General features: G+C 37.4%; 1 protein-coding gene across 4 annotated transcripts in view; it reads left to right on the top strand.

Moving 5' to 3' along the window:
- The window catches only part of LOC139151099 (solute carrier family 28 member 3-like), a 61590-nt gene that overhangs the window by 29541 nt on the left and 15212 nt on the right, over positions 1 to 16837 (top strand). For all 4 annotated transcript variants that reach the window (XM_070723641.1, XM_070723650.1, XM_070723667.1 and 1 more), the window contains 3 exons: positions 1078 to 1219; positions 1551 to 1742; positions 13285 to 13446. In XM_070723641.1, the coding sequence (XP_070579742.1) occupies positions 1078 to 1219; positions 1551 to 1742; positions 13285 to 13446 (496 nt within the window). The remainder of the gene's footprint in view (positions 1 to 1077; positions 1220 to 1550; positions 1743 to 13284; positions 13447 to 16837) is intronic.

The following is a 16837-nucleotide window of genomic DNA, read 5'->3' as shown; positions in this document are numbered from 1 at the left end:
AATACCTTTTAGCCACTTTCAGATTTTTATTTTTTTCTCAATTGAACACGTCTCAAACCCCAATAAAGTATACATTTTCTGAAAGCCCTGATATAGAGCTATCCGACCAAGCACAGTACACGGTCATTATGTGCATAAGAGTCACGTGACAAGCGTTTTGCTTAACCTTCCAAAAAACCGCTTTTTCCCGCCTTATGTGAACACGCTGCAAGATTTCCGGTTGGAATTTCTTCATTGACAAGCCTTGACAATATCCTTCAAAACTGTGTCTGCGATTTTTTTCCCGGAGGCTCCATTCAAATTATATGGCGTGATAATTAAAATTCCTTGAAAAGCACCTTCATCTAACACCTTTAAGAGCGCATTAAAAAAACAAAGGCATATAAAGAAAATCCCAGACACGGTTTTGAAGGATATTGTCAAGGCTTGTCAATGAAGAAATTCCAACCGGAAATCTTGCAGCGTGTTCGCATAAGGCGGGAAAAAGCGGTTTTTGGAAGGTTCAGCAAAACGCTTGTCACGTGACTCTTATGCAAATAATGACCGTGTACTGTGCTTGGTCGGATAGCTCTATATCAGGGCTTTCAGAAAATGTATACTTTATTGGGGTTTGGGACGTGTTCAATTGAGAAAAAAATAAAAATCTGAAAGTGGCTAAAAGGTATGTAGCTACCTTAAGTACTTTGTATTTTGTTTTGTATAGATAAGAAGAATCACTACAAACTTGAAGGTTTTTCGCTTTTACCAGTTCAGTTTTGTCAATATTCATATGTGTTACTGCTTCTTGAGTGTTTTTTTTGACTTTCTATAATAGAATAAAACATTCAACAAAAATTCTTAATCATTCCTGCTTAACCTAGCACCCATCATCCTGTCAAACCGGTGGATGGCAAACAGAGAGTTTTTTACAAGCAAAGGTACCTAACTGAATTTCACTGATTTGCTAAGATAATGCCAGCTAGTGTGTACCCTAAAAAAGAATACAGTTACCACTGTCTTGGCTCTACTTGGCATTAGTGCACCTGTCTTTGATTATGAATTTCATGAGGTATATTTTGATTTTATTTTTATCCCCAGGTTTGTCTACCTTGCGTTATTAATTGCTTTGATAGTGTTTTTGGTGATCTATGGCAAGGATAACCCTGAACAGATGATTTCTGTAGTTGGACTTGTCTTTTTTGTCGTCTTCTGTTTCATCTTTTCCAAAGCACCATTGCAGGTAATGTCTCACATCAATCTCAGCCTTTGTTTAGTTCCATATGTTGTCGCTCTGTTTTAAATATAATTTGGTTTCACCAAATAAGTGATAAGGTTTTATATTTGTATGTACCAAGATTGGTATACTGGTACATGACAAGTTGTTGCTATAGGGAGAATAGCATGTCCATTTAGTGAATTGACTCTACCGTAAAGTACAAGGCAGATTTGTGTTTGTGCTTTTCCACTGTAAGGAAAAGTGATCAAGATAAACTGTAGGGAAAGTGACCAGGATAAACTATAAACGTTGCAGTATTTATCATTTGATTAGAATGTAACTGGTTACTCAACAGGTGAAATGGCGTCCAGTATTGTGGGGTTTAGCTCTGCAATTTTTATTGGGTTTATTTATACTACGCACTAAGGCTGGCTATGACGCCTTCAAGTGGCTTGGAGACCAGTGCCAAATATTTCTGGAATACACAGATGCTGGCTCAAGGTTCTTGTTTGGAGATTTGTACACCAATCACTTCTTTGCATTCAAGGTAAGGAATCAATGATGACATTTTTCATTTTAGAAGCTGAGCATTGTTCTCTCAGGGAGGTAAATTGTACAATGAACAGACTGACTTAAAGAACATTGAACATTGATGTTATGTCCAGTTATGTTAAACTCTTGCAAGCAAACTACCTTTCACAATTCCAATTTGATTTGATAAGTTTTCTGTTCAATGCCCATTAACAATCCAAATATGTACATTCATGTTCTTCTTTCCAATAGTTGAACTTGAATTTCTAATTTTCAGATATTTTCTGTGTCGAAATTTCTATTAATTCACTTTCTGTTACAAAAGAATAAATTTAGCCAAACCATATCCCAGCCACTGAGTGTATAATTTCCCTCATTTCAACATCTTCTGTTCTATTCTACCATTTCCTTTTTAGAATTAAGCACTGAGACAGTTATTTCCACCAATTGCTATACCTGATCTTGCATCATCAGAGAATTGTTCTTACTCTGTGGTATCTTTGGAGACTTCAAATATATATAGACCCACATTTTACAGTTCTCATTGATACATTGCTTTGACTGGAACAGTGATGTAGACTGATAGTGTGGTAGTGAACTTCATGTTTTCAATTTTTCAACATCATTGCTTTAGGTACACTGTGAAAGTTGCCAGTCATCCAGTTTGTAACAATGTGGCAAAGTTTTAAATAATTGCTTAGCTCAGACTGACCACTTTGCGGCGGTATAGAACCGTTGCTGGGCCCGGGCCAACGTAAAATAACCAATGTGGACACGCTGCGTCGTCCTTAGGCCAACACAGTTTGGTCCTGGCTAGAAGGGGGTTCACGGCCGACGCAAAATTTGGGCCGATGCAAATTCACGTGTGGGAACACATTGCGTCGGCCCTGGTCCCAGTTGACTAGGCCTCCGCCATGGATCGAAGTTAAACTAGTCACCCTATTCGCACAAAACAAACGACGTCTGAAACTAAAGTTTACATTTATCGAAAGTTTTCAATCTAGTCTTTACATGTATTCATCCCATGTACGCAGAACTTCCCCAACTTTTGCTCCGCAAGCGAGACCATGTCATTCGATTCCTCAGTGCCCGTAATCAGAGACGCATAGTAAAAAATGCCGCGCACTGGTTATTTCTTCACCGTCGTCTTATATATACAAGTACCATATGCTTATCCAATAAATAGTGAAGATCTCTTCCATGATTAAAAGGGCGAGTGGTGTTCATATTTGCCTTTCTTGTACGTAAAAACGCAGGAAAATCATGAACAGTAGAAACAGCGTGCCATTATTCAAATGCGCCATTTTGAACTTTGACAGGTCAGAGGTCACAAAGGAAGGTAAATTTACGTCAGCCCTAATTCTGGTACCGGTAAGTGTGGATCAGTGCGGATGCGGACCAAATCCATTCCCAAAAGGACAACTATTTTGCGTCGGCCCAAATTTCAGTTGGGCTGCAAATGTGAACTAAATATTGAATACTGGATTTGCATCAGTATTGTGTGGCAATATTTTACATCCTTTCCCAATGGCCAACAGGACTGGACTTAGGCTGCGTTCACAAATAACGATTAGGGGGGGGGGGGGGGGGCTTGAGGAATCTCGATGGAAATCTTATTTTTTAGCTCACATTTGGATTTGCATGTCTGTATGTATGTCCGTCCACGTCAAAAACAGCTAAACGGCAGAACCTACTGTCTTAGTATTTATTTGGTGTACAGGTGCACCTTGGGGTGGAGATGTGAATTTGTTCAAATGAACTTGTCATTGTCAAAAATATGCAAATGAGGGAGAAAAAAAGGAAAAACCGTGCAAATTGCTAAAAGTCTGTAACCGTTGGTCAGATAGGGTTGAAACCTGGTGTGCAGGTTCCTTTAGGTATTCTAAAGTAGGTGTATAAAATTTGGGATGAAATTTGCATGTTTCTATTTTTCAGGTAATTTTTTCAGTTTTTAGTCAAAAAATGTTTAACTCTGAAACCACTCATCTGATTGCTTTGAAAGTTGGTATACATGTTCCTCAGGATGACCTCAGTCAAGTGTATACAAATTGAATTGAAATTTTCATATTTGTAATTTTGGGGCAATTTTCCGAATTTTTGTCAAAATTTTTTTTTATTCAAGAATAACTAATCTGATAGCTTTGATATTTGGTATACAGGTTACTAAGGTTGATCAAAATCAGTTTGATGAAGATATCTTGAATTTTATATTTTTGCTTAATTCTTTGGTTATTTTTCTCATTTTAAGTAAAATTTCTTCTTCTCTGAAACCGCTAGCCCAATTGCTGTCAAATTTGGATTGGATGTTTGCAAGGGTGTTACCCTTCTTATTGTTGAAATTACGACCAAATTGGAAATATTACTGTTTTGGGGCAATTTTTGTCATTTTTGGTCAAAAAATCGTAAAAAATATTTTCATTTTAAAGCCCCTGGACAGACGTCATATTTGGTCAAGAAAACTTGTTCTCAAAATTACTTGTGTCTGATAGCTTTGTAATTTGGTTCACAAGTCCCGAGGGATGTTATTAGATAAATTTTCTGCTAAAAGTGTTGGGAAACCCCCAAATAGTTATATTTTAGGTAATTTTCTTTTGTGACCTTAAATGATCTACACCAACCAAGGATTTGTTGTGAGACAGTTTCGAAGGCTGTGAACATAATTTTGTCATATTTAATATCAATTTGTAGTAAAATTTGATCCAGAAAATAAAGCTGAGATAAATTTTTTCATTGCGAACCAATTTTTGCAATTTTCGCATGTAAGACACACAAGAACTGATGAGAAATTTGGATCCAGGGTAAATCCAGATGTTGTAATCACCACCCACAGTGGAACAATTTCACTATCTGTAACTTATTTAAGTGCTGTTTACATTTGAATGATAGCACTCATAGCATTAATTAAAACATCCCCAAAGTTGTAAATATACTGCCAGCTGGTCTTATGTAAACATGGTCGACCAAGGGGTGGAACATTTGATATTCAGGGGGGGTAGGGGATAGAAGATTGATGAGGTAGCATTCCTTTTTAAAAGATCCCTTTTGTATTTTTTGCCACTTTTTCCCCCCCTCTCCAACCTTTTCTTTTTGTCAAGCTTCTCTAGCTAATTTTTATCACAACTGGAAGTTGTGATATAGGGGTAGTTTCAACCGGTGTTAGATGTCGTCCATTTTCCGTAAACGACAAAAAGTCAAAAACTGCTGAACAGACTGCGTTGATATTTGGTACCGATATTCAGACTGGTTCCAAGGTTCCGGTTCTGAAAAATGGAGCCAAACGGAGCGGCGGTTATATAGTTTTGGGAAATTTCTAACCCCCCTTTTTAACTAATTGATTTTAGGGGTCTTTCATATATGTAGTTTTGGAATGTACACCAATCCTGCATTGTGGACTGTTTTATGAGTTGTGGAACAGAAATTAGGTTTTGATGAATGTTAGAAATATGCAGGATGGCTGACTCGAAGTATAAGAGATTTCTATGCTCTTTTGGGTATCAAAAGCAATAAAAAAAACCCATATTTCATAGTTTAGATTCTCACTTTTGAGATGACCCTAGGCATTTGTTATATAAACATCCTTGAGTCAATATACAGACTTTGACATTCCTGAGATTAAGTATCCACGACCTCACATGTTACAGTCTTTCACTTCCATGGTATGGCCCAAACCCATTGTTATCAATGGTGAGTGTGGACCTGTCTACAGGAAATTGGGGTGAACAGGTTAGACAGTGCCGTTACAAGTTGTAGGTTAGTTATCAAGGTAGCACCAGCATAGAGTCCTGAGCATCTGTCCATGTGTTCTCACAGGAAATTACAGGGGGAAAAAATTATTTGAGAAGTTTCTCTCCTTTAAATAGAAGTATATTACAATTTAAACCTGTCATGAATGGATTGCTCTCAAATGATCTGAAACACAGTTATTGCCCATTAGCAACAAATCTATAGCAAGATTTATGTAAAGTTCATGAACTTACACAAGGTATTAGACAAAAGATGACCATGACTTTGCTTCTTTTCAACATTTATTTCATTCAGATTTCCTCAGCTTAGTGTATAATTTTGTAATCTTAATTACTGTAAACTTAGCTTTACTAACTTATTCTAACCTCATTATTCTTACACTACTGTTATACCTTATAACCACAAAATTTCAAGAGATGCATATATGATTGTCACTTAACAAACAATTTACAAATATGTCTTCTGCTTTTTTCTCCATGTACATATACATGTCACTTTTCTCATTAAAATGGGCTTAAAATTGCAATGTGAAAAATAGTCTTTCAGCTATATGTTGCTCATTGACTGGCAGATCGTCCATGTAGCCGACACGAACACGAAGTGTCTGTTACCGGCTACCAAAAACTATGAGAAATAGTAAAGAATGAGCTACAAAATCACTATCAGTTTTAAGTTGAAGGTAGAATAAGTCTGTGCCTTTGTATAAAATACTATAAAAATAGTAGAAAGTGAGCAACCAGCTGAAAGTTAATCGAGGAGACCTTGACCGCATATAATTTGCATCTCATTGTCGGCTACATGGACTGTGTGCCCATTGACTTCGTGGTCTGTCTAATTAGTCCCCACGGGGGGACTTATAGGTTTGGTCATGTCCGTGCGTGCATGCGTCCGTGTGTGCATGCGTGCGTGCGTGCGTCCGTCCGTCTGTGCATGCATGCGTCCGTCCGTCTGTTCACCCAGATATCTCAGACATGCCCTGGTCAATTTCTTTCAAACTTTGCACAAGGATAGTACCCTACCCCATACAGATGCATTTGTTTCACAGTGCGATCAAATTTGGTCATGTTAGAGGACTTTTTAGTTTACACCACCATAGACTACCATGTATAAGTCAGCTGTCCGTAGAATCCCATGTATAAGGCCAAGTAAAATAAAAATTTAGTTTCTCATCATATTCATATTGCAAAAAAGGATTCAGTGACACAGTTTTTAGTCCCCACGGATGAAGTCTAGGGGCCTTATAGATTGGGTCATGTCCCTCCGGTCACACAGATATATCAAATATTTTGACAAAATGTCCCTCAATCGACAAGATGAGAATATGTTGATTTATTTAGGTAGTAAATCCTTGCGCGTGAAAGTTAACGATCAAATATTTTCTCCTGATGACTATCATAGTATCTATTCTGATATCCCTCACAGTAGTCAGAGTTTTGTCGAAACTCACGCCGGCCAAGTGGGTAAGCTCACTACATGCATGTTATATCCATATTCAAAACATGCTTTACCGCCTCACGTACATGCAAGATACCGCGAAAGTATATAGTCAAGCCTAGCTAAATTTTGTGATTGCCCTAAACATTAAAAATGTTGGTCTTGGTAAATGATTTTGAAGGATCGGAATACCGATATTTTGCTTTTGAGGAAAGATTTCGGATGTCGGAAAATATTTATCAAACTTCAATACTCGGGCCTTCGAAACAACCACAGTACACAGCATGTACTACCGTATGAATACAATTCATAGAACGGCAGCTTGGTGCAAACAAATTCAGTGGTAGTCAAAACTCACTAAAAATTGTGTCAATCCCCACAAAGTTTTTTTTGCGCTGAGTAAACGATTCTTACTGATTGTAAAGAGTGTTCACGATCTGCAAACGGGAAAACAAATCAAAAATTCCAGTCGCTAAATACATGTAATGCTATGGCATTTTGCTCAGACGCGGCGTGAAATCACATTGCATGCTATACCATTGATGGATTGAACCCCCGATCACTGAAATTCCTCAGGAAAATAAAATGATTTACAAATATTGACATTACTTTTATATCCAGAGCTAGTGTAAGCCTCTCGGGGTCTTTTTTGGACCCATTGATCCAACGTGGCTGTCGACATTCGTAGCCATATCGATCGTGTACGTCCGAAAACTGATCAGAACACGTAAAGCTTTTTGACAGTACCGATTGAAACCAATCAGAAATCGGCTACCAACGAGCCTTAGGGGCTGCGCCTCTGTAGCACAGCGCAGCCAACGGTAGAATTTGGATAGGCAAGAATTCATAACGTGTGTAAAGATCATTATTGCAGGCCTTGAATAGGGAAAACAGGCGGCGGCAAGCCCTGTGTCAGACGGCGATTTGCCGCCGGTGACCGGCTATAATTGACAGCCCTGCCTACCAAAAATTTGTTTCAAAACTACAAGACATAATATGGATTAGATACTACTCAAAATTGACAATACTGGAAGGTTAAAATATTCCATCAAATAAATGTTTTAATCTCTGAAATTTTGGGTGTAATAATTGCAAATTTGGTTAAAAAATAAATAATTCCATTTGGTCACATATTTTTTCTTTTAGTCTTTACTGTTCAAAGTTTTGCTTCTGTGTCATTTTATAACAAGAATGTGAAAATTTAGAAAATCAAGCATGGTGACCCTATCTTTTTTCTTTAATATTTGATTATTCAAATATGCCAGAATTCAAAAATTTCTATGTGTTCTTCCATGTGTTGCTCTCTGGCCTGATCTTGTGTACAAGTATGTTTCACTGTCATGACCGTCATTTGACCCAAACTCTTCTTCAACTACCATGTACATCAGAGTCAGAGCTCTCTATCACTGCTCAGGTATGCAGTGACAGTGACACTGCAGTAGCAGAGCATTAATGATAGTGACACTACCCATAGGCAGTAGCTGTATTAACTTTGATAATTTTGGCAATATTTTTGTTCAGTTTTACAACTGCGTTCTTGTTCTACTCCCTACAGCATGTTGAATTGTCTAGTATTCAGCTTGCTATCACAGCCTATGTATGTGTACCATGCATTTGTATCAGTGACAACTGACTGTCAGTCTGGACTCCAATTAAATTATCACCAAATACATATTTGTATTTATATATTTACAGGCTTTGTCGACAAAATAAATATTGAGTGTTTTAGCATGCTGTAGGGAGACAGCAAGAAACTATAGTTATATTGCATAGAAATATTGCAGAAATCATTAACAGTTGCAGCTTCTGCCCTGTTACTTGGCTGAAGTTTGTTTTAACGACAAATCACACGTTTAGATTTTTTCGAGATAAAAGTCATGCAATGTGACAAAATGGTTCTAGATTTTGTTAAATTATTACTAACATTACAACATTTTGATAACATAAAAATGGGATTCATTTTTCATTGAATTACCTACAAACCTTGGAACTGGAAAATGTAAAACACAAAAGGAATTTGAAAGCAAAAATTTTCAAGTCCCCCCCCCCTACAGGTAGAGCAAAATTTTCAAGGCACCCCCTCTACTACCCCAAAAATTTTGGAATCCCCCCCCTGAATTCCTCCAGCCCCCCCTAACCGTTTTTTGGTGAACGCAGCCTTATGCTGCCAGATAACAAACTGTCTGATAATTCAGTCAATTGTTGCAACAACTGTTGCTACTCAATACTGTGAGTCCTGTCGTCCAAGTTTATGATTTCTGCTCTATGTAATTTAACCGTTTTCCTGCCAAGTACGTATTTCACCACCAGGTCAAGATGGTTTAAGTTAATGAAACACAACATATTCCATATGGTGTATTTTAACATAATACTGTACATTTGAAAGCTGTTGAAAACATAAATACTGTAAACTTGATTTTTTTTTGACTAAAGATGCCATGACAGACCAAGCCAAGTGGGTGAAAATACGTCATGTTTTGGCTCATTACCGCTTTTTAGCGACGAAGTTACGTAACTGAGGAAGCTTATAGAGTTGGGAGAGGCAAAATTGACGTCATTTCCGTCAACAACTTCCGTAAAACTATTTTGTCACACCACGTGATCACAACTCTGTAAAACTATTTTGTCACACCACGTGATCAGTGTTATTTAACGACTATAGCATACTTCCATGGCATACCATTCACGTTGCACACTCACTATCAGCGAAAATACCAGATCGTGTTGAATTGACATTATAATTGAACTTAGAGCGTACGTGTGAGTGTATTGGCTTACATGAAAATGCGATAGACAATAATGCATTTACGTTAGAACGTCCATGCTCGATCATGTTGTTTTTGTTCTGTCAGGGTAAACTACGAGATTGGTGGATGTTGACGGACATCTTGTGCGCGTTTGGTCCTGACATGCATGTCGTTTTGATCTCCTTTTTACTGTGCAGGGGAGAATGAATTACGTTCCTCATGGGTTTCAAATATGTCAAAAAAATACGAAGTTTTGAGTGGATTTACGATTTCGTTTGTAAAATTACGAGCAAAAATTTCAGCTTCCCATTTCATCGGCGCAACCGTGCAAGAAACCTCAGTCTCCTACTACCTCCATGATCACATGTTGTACCACACGAACATGAAAGGCCGGCCTCTGAAACACTCAGTGTGTAAGCGTGTGGAAATTTGCGTAGTGTTTTTTCTCATTTAATTTCGCAAATTATCAGCAAAAACCTCAATAATTCAAGGTAACCCTTTCTTCTCAATCGCTTCCTGGAGTTTCAAAGTCATACCAACGAAAATGAGTGAAAAATTTCGATGCAAAAATCGTGCATCGGCGAGAGTAATAGAGAGGTTAAGATTTCATACGGGAACGGAACGGGAACGGATACGTCATCACTTTCTGCGCACTCTCATCATGTTCTGATGATATCATACATTCTCCTGTCGTTTGGCAGTCGTTTTCTACGTGAAACTGCCACTTTTCCCGTACACCTTTTCCAAGAGCGATTTTCACGCTCGCTTCGCCATAGACTTGATATTCAAAACTCACATTCCTTTCGTTTTGTACTGTTGCTCTTGGTTTTATCGATCGCCGTCTGATTTTGAGATATTTTAGGTAACAAAAATTGAAAAAGCACCTCCTACAGTGCACTCGCAGACGACGGCAGACGTCGTTACACTGCATTGCTGATAACATTCGGTCTGGACTGAAATTAACATTGTCATTTGTTTTACCTCCGTGGCTTGACATGGTTTTTCCAACACAAAGTAAAATTTCAGCATTTTCAAGTTTTTATCTCGGTGTTCTATCAACCTGATATCAGAGCAAAATCCTTTAGACAATGCGACTGTAAGCTTATGAGTCGGGTGTGTGAGTCGGCACGAACACGTGCTAATCTGGACTTGCTTCAAGTCTCTGGGCATATAAAATCAGAGCGAATTGAATGTATAAACTTCAGTAGACTGTCGCATTAGTTAAAGGCTGTTACGTAGATCGTTAGGTAAACACAATTATGTGAATCCTGCTCGGCTACCCAGTTACTGCTGCCGTGGAAAGCAAGGCGACGGGGCCAGTCAAGTTTTATAATCCTAATCTGTGCAGAACGTCACGCGTACGGAACACGTAGCCACTTTACGTTACATTCTTGCTACGGATACAATCTTAACCTCTCTAATATGCGCAAGCTTAAAGAGACTGAGAGTATTCATAGAGAAATAGCCCATGATTCGAGCTTGGTTTTCCTCTTTTTCGTTTGAATTTTTTGCCAAATGGTCGCTTTTAGCGGGTTTAGAAATTTTTAAAGCATCTAAAAATATTAAAATGACTTTTCATTAACAAACGAAATAAAAAAGTAAGAAATTAAATTATTTATCTACAAAATAAAAATATTTTGGCAGGCTGAATCATGCAGCTAAAAAGTGAACAATCAATGTTTTGGACGAGTACATACGTGTGAGTGGTTTTTGTGGGGATTCCCCGACCGTTCATTGCTGTGGCGCTCGAATACGCAGTCAGTTTCTGTGAAACGGGATGAAATATTCTTTCAGGCGAGGTGTTTCAAGTTACTCTTGAGAAAAGTTACTTATTTATCAGTTGTTGTTTTACTGTTTCATGACACATGTTTCTGATTCAATCACTTGTTGACCTGAAAAACAACGATATTTAGTACTCTTTTTCAACAGACTTTTAGTAAGTAGCCGCAGTACAGCTGTCATTAATACTATCGTTTTCAAAGTACATTTTGAGTGAACTTTGTAAATGAACAGTCTGAACCGTCCTGTAATGTTATGCTTAGAATTTTGTTACTTTTGAGGTTTATTTGTGGTTTTTTGTTTCTTTTCATCATCAAACATTGACAAGTAAGCTTGTAAAACTAGCCTTAAATCACTTAAATTAGAATTATGTGTTACTTTCTGGTTTTGTAACATGTAAAGAAATAAATAAGTTGATTTCTTTTGATCCTTTCCACTTATTGGTATTTTTTACTGGTTTAAAGTTACTAATATCCTAAACCTTTAGTCTCTACAATCTTAGAAAAAATGAAACGATTGATTTAATAAAGAAACTTATTGTGACACAGTTCAGTCATTTTCATAACTCTGGTTCAAAATTCAGTGTGCTATATACTCATATCTTGGCAGTGCTGAACTCTTCTGTCATAGTATCTGCAATTGAAGAATTACTTCACATAGAATAATTTGTAAATGTAAATCAGTGCTGTTGAAGATTATTTAATTGTCAGGGTGTTGCCAAATCTTGTGTGTATATAAGTATGTCCGGTTCTGAGATGAGCTATATTGGCATACAAAAGGAATTTGTTGATAACTGACAATTTAATTAATACAATCAATTTTGAAATTTACTCAAAACTTTTGAGACTGAATTTGAAACTTTACTAAGAATTTTCGGAAGCTAGAGTGGAAACAGACATACCAGTGTGATGGGCGGACCAGAAAGTCTATGGAAATCAAGCAGGTTGTTCTTACATGAACATTGCTGTTTGGTGTGTTGATTTGTAACACACTATGCTAACATGTTTCAACACCCAAGGAAACATTTGTAACTTTATAGTCAATGCGACATATTAATAAAATTATTTTAATTTTGTATTGGAATATCACAAAACAATGTTGTGATCATCGCAGTCCAGCTAGCTGTTATGAGTAAGCATGTGTACTTGGCTGGACCGATCAAGTTTCTGCAAAAAATCATTTCACCATCAATGACAAGCTAAAGTGACGTCTTTAATTAATGTGTCCATTCAATATCCAAAGAAAATCAAGGCTATCAATGACATGAAGAAAGTTTGTTTAGAATTATATTTTCGTTTTAAACTACAGTTCTTTGATGCAGTGTGGTCGTCTGGCAATCCATCATCACGGCAGATGTAGTGCATGCAATACACAGTCCACACTGTCCAAACATGCGTGCTTGTTTTCCTGTTATAATTCAATTGGGTCAGAATTTTGTAGCAAGGAACATACAAAATCTTGCAGATAAATCAATTTGGATGATCTATGTTGATCTATGCAAATTCCAAGTTTGGTGGACATGTGAAAATTATGTTTTTTGCCTTCATGTACAAGATGGCATGTTTACCAAGCTGGACGCTCACTGTTAAAAAAACAATAGGTTTTATTACAGTTTCACATTTCAACCCTTTCTTTGCATCTTTCTCAGCAACATTCCCCAAACCCCTCTCCTTGCATCCCTACCGCTAAATGCTCTGAGGAGCACAGTGTCATATCATTGACGCTATTTTTACTGACTTGGCTGATGTGGAAGTGATACTGTATAGCAGGAAAAGGGTTAAGCTCTTCAATTTCTGTCATTTTACATAATATGTCCCCTGATCTTCAATTCATTTCTTTATTATTGAATTGCAGGTTCTGCCAGTGGTCATCTATTTCAGTTGCGTTATTTCCATTCTGTATTACTGGAATGTCATGCAGTTTCTCATCAGTAAAATTGCCTGGATTATGCAAGTCACCATGAAAACATCGGCTACTGAATCTCTCAATGCTGCTGGTAATATATTCATTGGACAGGTCAGTTACATCATGAGCATTAAAGAATGCCCTAACAATGCCAAGAATGACAGCTTTTATTGTCTGGTCATTGTATATATGATTTCAATAATATTGCTGTGTGTTTATCACTGGTAGCAAAAAGCCTTAAAAATGAACCTTCTTGGTGTGGAGAAAACAGAAAATGGTGTTTGGTTTTATTTCAAACAAATTTTGTATATTTGTATTTTCAGTAGAATATGGTGTTCGATGTTGAGGGAAACGATGAAAGGACAAAATGATTTCTTGATTAGGATCAGCATGATTGAATAAAAATTATTTATGGTATTTGTGTATCACAAAACCAACTGTTGTTTTTGTCTTTTCCAAGTTGTTTAGAAATGTTTAATGAACAGACATTTATTAAACATTTAGAGTCTTGAGGAGTAGTAGTATACTGCAGTGTTTCTGCTGCCCGCTCGCCAAATCGCAAATGTGAGAAAAAAGTAGCGCATGGAAAGAAGATTTCGGCAAAAATTAGCCAAACTTGCAAATCGAAAATTGCACTATGACGTCATCACTTGTCTGTCCGCACGCTGTCCTGCATTCAACTTAAGACGTAATGCTTTATCTCTGTGCATCCCTGACCTTATGCGTCAGGAGATCCTATTTATAACACATACAGTAATGAATAAAATTGTAACAAAATTGCTCACAAACCAAAAGTACCCATATGTTTACCATGACTATTTGACTAAAATGTTACTAAGTTTTGGGTTGGACTACTTGCAATGTGCCTACAGATTACTCTGTGCACTGTGCAGTACAGTGACAGTCGTCATCAACACTGAAGGATCATAGCGACGGTGAATCTAAGCAAAAACGGCAAACTTCCTTTTTTACTTAGGCAGCTCCACCAATATGGGGAAGAAACCACCCCTAATGCAGGTTCTAAGCGCAAGTAAAGCTATGAAATGGAAAGAAAGATTATGATCAGAGTAAGAAAGTCGACTGTAAATTTGAAAACTTAGATAACAGCACGGTCAAAAGCATACGCATGGCTTTTTTACAACGTAGAGCGAGTAAGGCACTCCTGAACAGCGAAAATGTTCGTGGTGTATTGCTGCCAACAAGAAAACATCTTTACTGACATTAGAAACTTGTGTGAATTGGCTTCCTTAAAGATGAATTCGCAAGAATTTAGTGTATTGTGACGTGATATCGTAAACAGATTTTCAGTGAAGGAACTCACTCGTCTGCAGAGTCGACGTACTTCCGCATTCATATCTTGCAAATGCGCAAGTCTTGTCGTGATATTTGAGCATTTAATTTGATCATCAGAGAAAAAAAGTGTTTCTCCATATCAAAGCACTATATGTTTTCTATTTTAGGGTTCTGTTTACGTAATAGGCATGAACATTTGGATTTATGATCCGTGATTTCTGCGATCCGTGGCATGATTCAAGCTGGCCGTGAATACGCACTGACGTTTTTGGTGATGACCCCTGACCCTAGCGTCATCAATACGCTGTGCGCTGTTCGAGCATCGCTTACTTAATTCATGGAGCTACCAAAGCTCCATGCTAAATTCAAGCGTAAAGCAAATGTATCGCAAGTCTAAAATGCACATATTTCTCAAGTCTGAGAGTATTTTACTTTTGAACTGCTATGAAAATGGATATCTGATTCGTTTGAAAAACTGGTATGCTGAAGCAGGTTTCGTGCCGTTGTCTATTGCGCGATATGTACAGTACAGCACTGATAGCGATTACAGGTTTGTTACTAAATATAGCTGCATCGCATACGCCTAACTTTGGACAAGTATCACTTAAAATTTTGACAAATTTTATGTTGTATGTGTGTCTGATGTTGGCACATTGTAATCTGAACCATAAAGTGGTGTGACTTAGTATCCTTAGTAGCACTAACAGGGTTTTTATTTTTGCATATTAATTAGAGAGAAATGATGTCATTTTCTATCAGTGATATCGGCTTAGCTAATTGAATATCTGGTTTGGTGAATATTTTTTTAGGGCCCCTAGCCAAATTTGCTACAATATTTTGGAACCCAGGGGAAAAACTGATACTGTAGTAGTAATTTATTGCGTTTCAAGGCCTCAGACCCAAATGCAAGGAGAATACCCAGTTCTCAATAAAGTAATCCATCACGCAAATACAAACAAGAGTTGCAAATGGCTGCTGTTCTCACAGCCATGGCTTTTTAAATATACAAATATTCAATAATACTTTGGAATCTGTAGAACTCATCAGCCTTTTGAATTTGTCATAATTTGGATCAAGAAAAGTACTTGTTGGTAAAAACTTAATTCTAATACTGTCATAAAGTGAACAAATTATCAAAAAGTGATACTCATCCTCAACGTCACCAGAGTTACAGAGCTTACAAAACCTACATTTCATTTCAATTCCTTGATAACGTCCCACTTCTATCTCTAGAAGGAGAAACGAGCATCGAAAGCGAGCTAGTGCGTGTATAAATTTTACATTACAAGTAAAAGTTAAATACTTTTCAGGCTCAAGAATACCTTTAAATGTGCAGTATGTACGTAATTTAGGTTTGCCTGTTGCATTGACTGACCATTGTTTACAAATATCAACTGCCCTGGAATGAAAACACTTCCTGGACAATCCAGGCATAACCAAACCCGTATGAATAAAGAATATTTTTAATTGAAGTGACCCATGTATGCCTCCCTAGGTTGTCTAGATTTCTTAACATATTGTATGCATGTCTAGGGAGTCTATTTGTAGGCATTTCAATAAGCTTTAGCCAGTATCTGATACATTTACGTAAAGTATGTGAAAATATCGACAAATGTCCACATTCCCCTATGACTGCTTCATTAGGAGTATTATCTGGAACTGCCAGTAGTCGTCTGCACCATTTTCTTTGAATCTTTTCAATACTGTCATAGTATTGGAATCCCCAGATTTCTGCACCATAAGTCAGAATTGGTACAATCATCAAATCCAACAGTCTGAAATGAACTTTATGAGAAAAATGTCAAATTTTCCACCAGCATTCATCAGTTCGTTGCCACTCTTAATTTGGAGGGTCGTTTTCGAACGACTGTGCTTGCCCAGATCTCAACTCGATTACGTTACTGACTTCAAAGTCTTCGTGTTAACTTTGGGACATCGGCTAATTTCGGCCTTTGTTTTAACGCTATGCAAGGCCAAGTTAGGAAAAAATTGATCATTGTTAACCTCGTGACTAACCTCACTACAACATCATGGCAGCAAGAGAGCATGGTAAATAGTAATTTGCCAACTTTTCGAGCTTTCTGTTTGACCTAGTGCGATTGTCACCTCAATGTTTTCAGTATCGGCAGTGACAGGTCAAGCACCTGCAGTTCAAAAAAGTCCCATTTTCGCGTACTTATGTGTTTGTGAGCAATGTCATTCGAGTTAT

This window comes from Ptychodera flava, chromosome 2 (assembly GCF_041260155.1).
Source record: "Ptychodera flava strain L36383 chromosome 2, AS_Pfla_20210202, whole genome shotgun sequence".
NCBI lineage: Eukaryota > Metazoa > Hemichordata > Enteropneusta > Ptychoderidae > Ptychodera > Ptychodera flava.
The sequence above is the reverse complement of the archived record's forward strand: the minus strand, read 5'-3'. Positions and strand labels throughout refer to the sequence as shown.